General features: G+C 43.9%; 1 protein-coding gene across 1 annotated transcript; it reads right to left on the bottom strand.

The window, feature by feature from the left end:
- Nucleotides 1-624: 624 nt before the first annotated feature.
- On the bottom strand, nucleotides 625-9,288 carry KCNIP1 (potassium voltage-gated channel interacting protein 1). The gene is made up of 5 exons (XM_022595132.2): nucleotides 8,289-9,288; nucleotides 7,459-7,528; nucleotides 5,975-6,045; nucleotides 5,140-5,247; nucleotides 625-815 (listed from the first exon to the last, which is right to left on the bottom strand). Exons 1-5 carry the CDS (start codon nucleotides 8,433-8,435, stop codon nucleotides 678-680), a joined length of 534 nt encoding a protein of 177 aa, XP_022450840.2. The 5' UTR covers nucleotides 8,436-9,288; the 3' UTR covers nucleotides 625-677.
- Nucleotides 9,289-10,024: the final 736 nt, after the last annotated feature.

Raw genomic sequence — 10,024 nt, 5'->3', positions numbered from 1 at the left:
ACCAGATTATTCTGCTGACACCCTAACATGCCTTTCCCAGTCTCACTTCTAGCCTGTCCATTTGGCAGAAAGAACACTGGACATGAGAGGTTCTACTTCTGTCTCTGTCACTTACTGTGTGACCTTGAGTGAATCTTTAAGCCTCTCTGAGCCTCTGCTTTTCCCATCTGCAAAGTGAGAGGATTAGACTAGAATGAGCTCTGATGTTCTCTGATACTCTCCTGCTAGGTTAATTTTTTTTATTAGCACACCATTAAGATTTTGCCACTCTTCTATTCACGGACTAACAGCACCTACTTTTTACCAGAGCAAGGCTAAACTCTTCGGTCTAGAGAGCTCACCCCAGTTTCCAAGCCACCCTAGTTTCCACCTGATTTCCCCTTACTCCCCAGACACAAATGCTTAACACCTACACAGATGTGCTTAATGACGTCTTCTCTGTTTACTCTGATCCCCCAACCATTTTTATGGAATTTAGAGTCCATACTCTACCACTTATACTTAATAATATTCTTCCTTATTCTCTTCTGTAGTGCATACTTGTCCATTTAATGAGATAATCTATTCCTGGAGGGCAAGATATCTTGTAATTCTTTTCTGTTTCCTACCATCTGTAGTGCAGGCTTGGACACAAACCACTGCTCAGAGGCTCGTGGGTTGACTGATCTAAGTTGAGCTTAAAGCTCACGCACAGGTGTGTGTGCTCTTACCTGGAAGAAGACATCCACGTGCTGCCTTGGAGTGTCTTCTTTAAGCACAGGATACGTGTATTTCCCCATCATGTCATAGATGGCTTTGACAATGTCCATCATCTCCTGGAGAGGAGACACAGAAGCACACAGTGTGGGAACCAGGAAGTTAAGCTCCTCTGGGTGACAGTCTGGGGCTCTTTGTCTCCTTTGAGAATGAAAGTGTTTAAAAGGAACTTCTTCAGCTGATGAGAGGGAGTTAGAAAGCAAGATGAAGGGGCTATATTCTGGGAGCCTCCTTCCAGAGAGAGGGCAGTGGAAAATTCTTTGTCGTCAGAAGCTCTTGGGTAGCTTGCCTCTTCCTGAGCATTCCTCAGTGAGGGGTTATAAGTGGGAGCTGAGCGGACATATTCATGTACTGATCAACCCACACCCCATTTTTGGAAGACCCTCTCTCCGCTCCATAATTCCTTTGAATGGTTGGCCTGGGTGGCTGTGTTTGTACCAGGTCACCTGTCACTTGTGACCACAGCTGATTGGAACAAATGTGGACATCCAACTACAGAGCTGAGCCACTCTATTTCTATCTCTTGAGAAGTCTGAGTGAAGAGTTGGAGCTGGTGCCATGGGCAAACCACTTCCGGGTTTTAGCTGAGCTCAGGAGGGAGCAGACACCGAAAATTATTCTATTACAGGGAAGAACTTCCATAAAGAGTAGACTGGAGCAGGTGGAGTAGAGGAGATGAGAGGAATTCTGGGAGGAAGGGAGAGAAAGAAGAGAAGTGAGGGGAGTAGAGGAGTAGAGGGAGAAGGGAGGTGGGACACGGGGGAGGACAGAGAAATATTCTCATGAGCACACGTGCACGCACACACACACACACACACACACTCTCTCTCTCTCTCTCTCTCTCTCTCTCTCTCTCTCTGAGAAAAGCAGTTGAAGAAGACAGAGGTAGTAACAAGGACCAAGAGAAGCCCCGGAGAGGCAGCTTCTGAGAATGGTTACCCTATCCACTAAAACCTCCTCTGAGGTCTTCCCCCCGCCCCGCCCCGCCCCCCATGTTGCTGCCAACCGAACCTATCATTCCTGCAGAGGAGAGTGTGGCCAACTTGATCTAAGACAATGCTGGAGGAGGGAGAGGAAAGAGAGGAATACGAAGAGGAGACTGGTGTGACATGGGGGGAGACTAACAACTTTCTAGCTTGAATGGGGATTAAATGTGTTACACCAAACGACCTATATCTTCTTTTTCACTTTAAAAAATTATTTATTTTTTAAAAGACTTTTTAGAGAAACTACCTATATCTTTACAAGAAATCTCTCAGCTTAAGCTCGTTTATGTTGATGATTTTCTAGCTTTGTAACCAAAAGATCCCTTTCTACAAAGGCAAAAATTACCATTCTTGATTGATGGGGCCAGATAGATGTTACAAATTCTTTCATATTTCCTTTCTAATCTTTCATTGATATGGAATAAGTGATCAGCACATACACATTAAAATAATTAACTTGTTCTTTTTATTGCTCTATAGATCTGTTTCCCCAAGAATGTGAGTTCTGAGGACACATGCTTGATCCTTCATTGCTAAGTTCTCTGCACCTGGCACCATGCCTGCCATGGGCTGGGAGCCCAGTCACTGTTGAGTGGCTCTGTGGTGTTTTCCTGATCACACTGGCCAGAAGTAGTGTTCCATGGGCTTCCCCATCCCCTACTTGGAACGGGGGAAAAGAATGTAGGAAGGCAGACTTGTCTTCAGGATATCTGATGGAGTGTCTACAGAGACCCGGGGGACAGCTTCTATCTTGGGTTCCTTGCTGCTACTCCTCATTCCATGTGCTTATTTTATTTAATTGTTTTTGTTTTGTTTTTTGACCTATTATTAATCATTTTAGACTTACACAAAACTTGCAAAAATAGTACAGAGCATTCATGTATACCTTTGACCCAGCTTCCCCTAATGCTAACAACTTGCATAACCACAGCACAATGATGAAAGCTAGGAAAGTAATAATGCTACAATACTAGTAACTACAACACTATAAACAATGCCACAAAACTATTAAACTATAAAGCTTATTCAGGCTCCATCAGTTTTTTCCCCAATGCCTTTTTATGTTCAAGGATCCCACGTCGCATTCAGTTGTTGTGTCTCCTTAGTCTCCTCTGATCTGTGACGGTGCCTCATTCTGTCTTTGTCTTTGGAGACCATGACTCTTTTGATATGAGTACTGGTCAGTTATTTTGTAGAATGTCTCTCAGTTTGGGTTAGTCCCTGGTTGTCTTATGATTAGACTGAAGTTATGCATTTTTGACAAGAATACCGTAGAAGTGATGTTATATCCTTCTTGGTGCAACATATCAAAGAGGTACATGGTGTTGCTATGTCTTATTACTGGCGATGTTAACCTTGATCACTTGATTAAGGTGGTGCCTGTCAAGCTTCTCCACTGATCTTAGAATCTGTTAGTGGATCTTGCCTGCAAAAATTATTACTGTAATGTTTGCTTAATGGGGATTTTGTATTTCCTTTATTCCTTCTATGTTTATTAATTGGAATTCTTTAAGGAAGAGTTGTCCTTCCCCTCCCCCATTTGTTTATGTATTCATTAATTTAAATACATATTTATTATTTATTTAAATACATAATATATTATTTGTACATATATATTAATTAGGACTCATGGACATTTAGTTTATTTTATAGGTTATAACCCAAAACTATCAATTTGTATTTTGTTGCTCAAATTGTTCTGGCTTTGGCTGTTGGGAACTCCTTCAGGCTGACTTCTGTGGTCTTTTGACATACCCCGCCCCCCATCTTTTCTTTTTTTTAAATAGCACTCCCATTTTTTTTTTTTTCGGTACGCGGGCCTCTCACTGTTGTGGCCTCTCCCGCCGCGGAGCACAGGCTCTGGACGCACAGGCTCAGCGGCCATGGCTCACGGGCCCAGCCGCTCCGCGGCATGTGGGATCTTCCCGGACCGGGTCACGAACCCGTTTCCCCTGCATCGGCAGGAGGACTTAAAGATAAATTTTGATTGCTCTCTCAGGATTTTCATTGCCTACAGTTTTGATGAAACTATTTCCAAATGACTGCCTGGGGAAGATCCAGCTATCTTTTCTAAGAAGCTGCTTATCCACACTTTCTTTTCCTTTTAAGGAGTACTTTATTAATCCTGCCATCCAGAAAGGTCTGATGAGTATTAATGGGGACAGTTCTGTCTAGTTTGCAAATTAAAAAAAGGGAGCAGGAGTTAATAAGATTATTTAGTGATGCAATAGTGGTTGAATCAAGGTTGAAGATCTTGTTATAAGTCTCATTTTAGGGTCCTTCCCTTATATATTTTGTAAAGTAGTATTTGAATATTTTGGAGTATAAGATATTGAGTATATATAGAAGCATTTAATTATTTACAAAGTTGAGATAATATTATACATACTACTGTATAGTGATTTTTAAAATGTAATGTAACATACACATTTTTATATCTGATTGCTCTTACATGGTTTTAAATGGCCACCTGTCATTCCATTATATGTATTTACTGGAATTCTTACCACATCTGCTATTAGTGGATATTAGGATTTTCACATTTTGGGGACTGTTCACCACTTTATCTTCAGCACCTAGAACATCTAATAAGCCCTCAAATATATGTTGAGCAAGTCCATGACTGAATGAATGAGGAATGAGAATTGGAGAGAAACCTGCAGGGTTGAGGTGAAGATTAGAGATGACATTTGTAACTCCATGCACTGTACCTGGCACACAGGATCTCAGGAAGTGGGATGCTATAAGATGCTAAATCCAAGCTTTGACTGAGATGCCAGGATACAGTAGATACCAAAGTGAGTTTTGAGATAGACCTGTGGGTATTTCACTATCTAGATACCACATATACTTTGAGGCTCTAAAAGTGTCAAGCAGTGAAGATTCAGAAATTTATTTGTGATGATTTATTTAGAGATGGCTGCACCTGACCCCCTTCTGAGGTTTTATTAGTAGGCAAAATAGGTTGTGGCTCATATGATTCAACTGGAATCTCTTCTTCCTCAAAGATCTCCCTTTTCTCTTCTAGGTGATGCCTGCAATGCTACTATTCCAGTTTTTACCTTTAACATGTGGCTGTTAACCTGTTAAAATGCAAATTCCCGCGGGAGGAGTTACTCTACACTGAAATAAATTATTTATACCCCCTTTAGAATGTGCGTTGAATAAGTGAGAGTGAATGAATCTGCTTAATCCTTTCTTGAGTGCCCGTGGACAGGGCAGGGTAGGGCAATGGGGGAGGTCAAAGGTGACCTTCATTTTGTCAGGAACCACCTCTGCCCCAAAGCAGATCCCTCCTCATTTGGACCATTTCATCCTCATGACTAAGGCTGTTTTCTCTCTAATTAGGTGCCTTCCCTGTAGCTCTCGCATATGCCCCTGGCCTCAGCTCACTTACCTCTTTGTTTATGTATCCATCTTTATTGATGTCATACAAATTAAATGTCCACCTTAGTTTCTCATGGACGGTTCCTCTCAGTAAAATCGACAGAGCAGTTACAAAGTCCTGAGAAGTGGAAGAGGCATGAGAGACATTAACCACCAAGCCATCGGGTGGGGTGAAGCTCTGTCTTTGGGTCAGACTCTGTGACTGCTTTTACAGAATGGTATCTCCCAGGTCCTCTGTCCCCAGAAGGATGTGGCCAAGCTCAGTGAACAGCCCCACTCCCCTTCCACTGCCTACCTTGCCCCATTTTTGGGAAGGAGCTTCTGGAGGAAGAAGGGAGCTCAGTGTGTGCTGACACCTACTGTTGCCTTATCCCATGGCTACAATTATTGTACAAGTGGTGGCACCATCTGGTGGCTAAGAGCATGGACTCTGGAAACATACCACCCGAGTTCAAAGCCCTCCTTTACCACTTACTGTTTGACCTTGGGAAAGCAACTCAGTCTCTCTCTGCCTTAATTTCCTCTGCTGTAAACCGATAATAAATAATAGAACCCTACCTTGTTAGGGTTACCGTGAGGATTAAATGAGTTAATACATGCAGAGCACTAAGTACAGAGACTGCAGCATGGTCAGCGCGGTGTGCATGTGACCGATTAGACTGTTACTGTTAGTCCCTGAGGTCCTGAGTTCCTGGAGGGTAAGGGCAGTTGCTTCTTCTATCTTCAGGAAATCCTTGTTAAATGGTAAAGGACTGAAGCATTTGATGGTCCACTCCTTCTCCCAACATCTCCATGGTTTAGAGGAAGAGTGATGGGGACCCGGGGCCTCTCAGAGACAAGCATACCTCGAACTTCACGGAGCCCGTCTGCGTGGTGTCGAAGGCATGGAAGAGGTAATGGGCATACGTGCTGGCATCTGCAAGGCACAGAAGGAAAAGCAGGTGATGGGAGCAGGGGTCCTGCAGGGGGGAGTGAGATCACTTAAAAACAGTAAGAAAGAGAAGAGAATGATGCTAGGGTGACAGAAGGGAGAAGATTACAGAGTGGGAAAAACTGCTGCTGTGACCTGGAACCCGTTTGGCTTTTCTGGGGTTTAGGTGGGAAGTTCTGGCAAGAGCTGAGACATGCCCTTGCTCCTAAGTCTAGCCATCCCCAGAGAGAGACGCTCCTGCCTGTCTATGTGTATAATTCTTGTTGGATGAATGACACGGGACTTGTGTGGAGAAGATGCTCTTCTGAGTGGCAGCACAATGCCATGGAATGAGCACCCATTAGGGAGCAGACAGACCTGGTCTTGGAGAGCAGCTCTGTTACTACCTAGCTGTGTAACCCCAGGCATCTAACACAACCTCTCTGAGCTTCACCTTCCCATCTCTGCACAATGTTAAACTTTTCATATAGCCATAGCATCAAATCCATCAACAAGCCTGCCACATAGTAAAAACTCAATACAAGAGTGGCTCCATAGGACTCAACAAACATCGGTTCTGGGGCCTGCATGGGGTGAAGCTGCCCCCAGCTGGGAGAGTGGTCCTGTACTGGGTCCCACACCTAAGAAGGCTGCTGAAGAGGTCCATGAGAAACGGAGCCCAAGAAGTGTCTAGGACACTTGGATCTCTGTTTCATCAGGACCCGGGGAAGGGGACCTGCAGGAGATGGCTCCTGGGGCAGGAAGTAAGTTGGCATGTGACACATTGAAGCCACAGGAAGAGCCTCTGATGCCCCAGACCCGTGGGGTCAGAGCAGGTTCCTGCAGGAGTCAGGCAGAGTGACATAGCAGCTGTGAGCCTGGCACACTTGCTAACCTGATTTATAAGCACAATTTTATTCAACCTGCATCTTTTTGGACTCCTTTATTTTTATAGTCTCTGGTATTTACTAAAGTTCTTTTTCAAGGAAAGCTGTTTTAAGGAAAGGATGGAGTATAGCACAATGGTAGGCCTATCTTGGCAAAGCTTTAGACAGACACTTTGGGATCTAATTCTGGTCTGCCACTCACTAGCTGTGCAATCTTCCGTGAGCTGCTTAGCCTCTCTGAGACGTAGTTGTCCGGGTCGCAGATAACAATACCAGCTTTACAGAGCTGTTAGGAGATTTTGTGATATTGCTTTATCACTCTCCTCTCTGGGACAAGGTCCATTTTCAGAGCTCTTTTCTGCTAAAGCTTCAGTGAATTCCACACCCTGCAATAAGGGAGGAATTCTGCTCGGAGTTCTCCCCAACCTTGAGGAGGAGGCAGATAACAAGGAAGTATGAACTTGGAGGAAGGAAGGCTGCCAGGGGATGAAGAGAGGGAGCCAGGAGGGATCTGTTTCAAGATCGGACTCACCTCCATGCGGGAAAAACTGGGCGTAGATCTGCTTGAATGTTTCTTCGTTGACCATACCACTGGGGCACTCCTGTGTGAAGGGGGGGAGAGTTAGCGGGACTGTCTGAGAGCCTTGGGGTTCCTTGTGATGCCTGGTGGGCGGGGACCGGGCAACCACCTGTGCACCTCCGTACCTCCAAGGTGAGTGGCTGGGAGATAGTTCCACCTTAGGACTGAAGCTGCCTTGCAAAATGATGAGATGTCATCAGAGAACGGGCACTGTGAGGTGGAAAGAGTCTGGGCTTTGGGATTAGAAAGACCTGGGTTTGGATCCTGGCTCAGCCCCTTCTAAGTTTTGTAACTCGGAGTGAGTCAGTCTCTGATTCTCAGTGTCCTTACCTGTAAAATGGGGCTACCAGTACCTTTCCAGCAAGGCTACCATGAGGTTAAATATATGAAATTGAGGTAAATTAATACATTGGCTATCAGGCTTGTACTTCAGTCTGTGAGCTTGGTTAGCAGCAGACCTAAATCCCATCATTTCTGGGGCACTAACAGTATTGACAGTGTGAATGGGTTACGCTAAGGCTGGTATCTGGGCCAAGGCTGTGCCATCCTGTGAAGTCTCTGGGCTGTTGGCCAATTTCCCATCTACTGAGACTGCCTCATTCTTGCCTGGCATCTTCCTCTAGCCAGGTGACCTTGCTCTCCTGTTTCCTTTATAGATTTGGCCTTCCTTTTACAACTACACATGTGCAAAAATCTCTCTGATGGGTCCCTTTGGCATTTGGGAGAGCTTAGTCCCAAATGGGAAATCCTGCCTGGGCCTTCAGAGGCCCTGTGGGTCTTACATTTTTGAAGCCTCGATAAAGGACTTGCAGCTCCCTCTTGGTGAAGTTGGTCTGGGCCTCAAGCTGCTCCAGTCCCTCAGGCCGATGGCAAACCATGGTCATCTCCAACTCGTCTTCAATCTTATCTGGAACCAGAGGAGATGGCATTGAAGCAGCTAACCTTGGTGGTCACTGGTCAGCCCACAGTCTGGGCTGTCAAAAGGGTGGTGTGGTGACCTGAGACATAGGGTCATGGGCTGGGGGTCACACTGCAGATGACCTTCCTGCTTTGAACCCCACCTCCCCGCTCAGTCACTTTCTGTCTTACCATCGGTGCAGCCATTACTCCAGCTGTGTCGGATACCACCTAGGGAGGGAGCTTCAGCCTTGGAGATAAACGTGTTCCAAGTGGAGATGAGGGCAGAAGTGCTAAAGATAAGTCCACATGAAAACATTTCCTTTTCTTTCAAAATAACTGCTCTGCATCTTCAGTTTGCTGCCCATTGAACCATCTGAATATTCTAGAGACACAGGTAAGTGAGCAGATTGACTAACATCCTCCAAACAGCAAAGGGAGACAAATTCATAAAAAAAACCAGAGTAAACTCTCACCATTTAGGAAACTAGAGGAAGACTAGCTTGATTTGGCAAAAAGTACAAATTACAGCATGTTAAGTATTAATTTAAAAATATGAATGCACTTCCCGGTATTGTAATATCTACCAGACATCCTTAAATAATAGGAAAATGACTTAAATGGGAGCTACTTTATATAAATGAAAGCTTCTGAAGTATTTGAAGAGCTCTAAAAACAGTTGTTTTAAGTAGTAGTTTATCCCTCCTACACATACTATTATACAATGCAATATAATTTTGCCCCAGGTATTTAGAAAGTGTCATTTAAAGTATCCCATTGCTCTGTCCATCTCCTACTGTAGGATCACAAAATCTAAATAAGTGTAACTTTCAACGTTTTACCATCACAGAAGGTAAGTGAGTGTTTTCCTCCATCTAACCTTCTTGGCCCATTGTTGCCATGCAGATATCACCAAATCCATGTATTGAACAACTGTAAATAGGGGCTGGCAAGAGTAGTCATGAGATGGGCATCACTCCATGATGATGGAGAGCGAGGACAGGCTGAGTTTCTATCTGATAGAACAGGATGAGCAGGTGCATTACACTGTGTGCACTTCCCTAGCCAGTGTCAGTCTTTTACATCAGATTCTCTCCGCAATTGTCACTTTTCCTTTGAGACGCTGATCTCAATGCAAAAGGAATCCGTCAAAGTGAGTTTATATCTTTTATCTCCTCTCTAAGGTAATGGGCATTTGGGTAAGATTCCAAGGGAGAGACAGAAGAACCTGGTAACAATTCCCAACTGTCATCTTTCTTACATACTGGGAAACATATATCCTCTTATCCTACAAAGAGTAAAGCAGATTATTCAATATAAATAAGACTCTGTTTATGCCAAACAGCTGGAAGTGGCCAATTTCCTTATAATTTGAATAGAGCCTTTAAATACTGTTATGTTTCTAGCTAACAAGTTAAGTAGCAATTACTTAAATACCGCAGCATTCTCAAACAAACAAAAAACCCCACGTAAGTCTAATTCAGAATACTCACATATATTTTCAACTCATTTAAAATTAGAATTCAAGTCGTTGGTTTAAATTTCCTAGCATTAGATTTAATAGCAATTTTATTTTTAAAAATGCACAGATGTTTAACCCTGAAAAGAGGTGAAAGTTATA

This window comes from Delphinapterus leucas, chromosome 3, assembly GCF_059928025.1.
Source record: "Delphinapterus leucas isolate spDelLeu-1000000601 "Yukka" chromosome 3, BTC_Dleu_Yukka2, whole genome shotgun sequence".
NCBI lineage: Eukaryota > Metazoa > Chordata > Mammalia > Artiodactyla > Monodontidae > Delphinapterus > Delphinapterus leucas.
The sequence above is the reverse complement of the archived record's forward strand: the minus strand, read 5'-3'. Positions and strand labels throughout refer to the sequence as shown.

Bases quoted from the DNA above. Each gene is read 5' to 3' on its own strand.
- KCNIP1 (XM_022595132.2), bottom strand. From the start codon at position 8,435: ATGCCATCTCCTCTGGTTCCAGATAAGATTGAAGACGAGTTGGAGATG. The intron at 6,046-7,458 runs GTGAGTCCGATC...TGTGCCTTGCAG, and splicing joins CCAGTTTTTCCCGCATGGAG to ATGCCAGCACGTATGCCCAT. The intron at 5,248-5,974 runs GTATGCTTGTCT...TCCACTTCTCAG, and splicing joins CGGGCTCCGTGAAGTTCGAG to GACTTTGTAACTGCTCTGTC.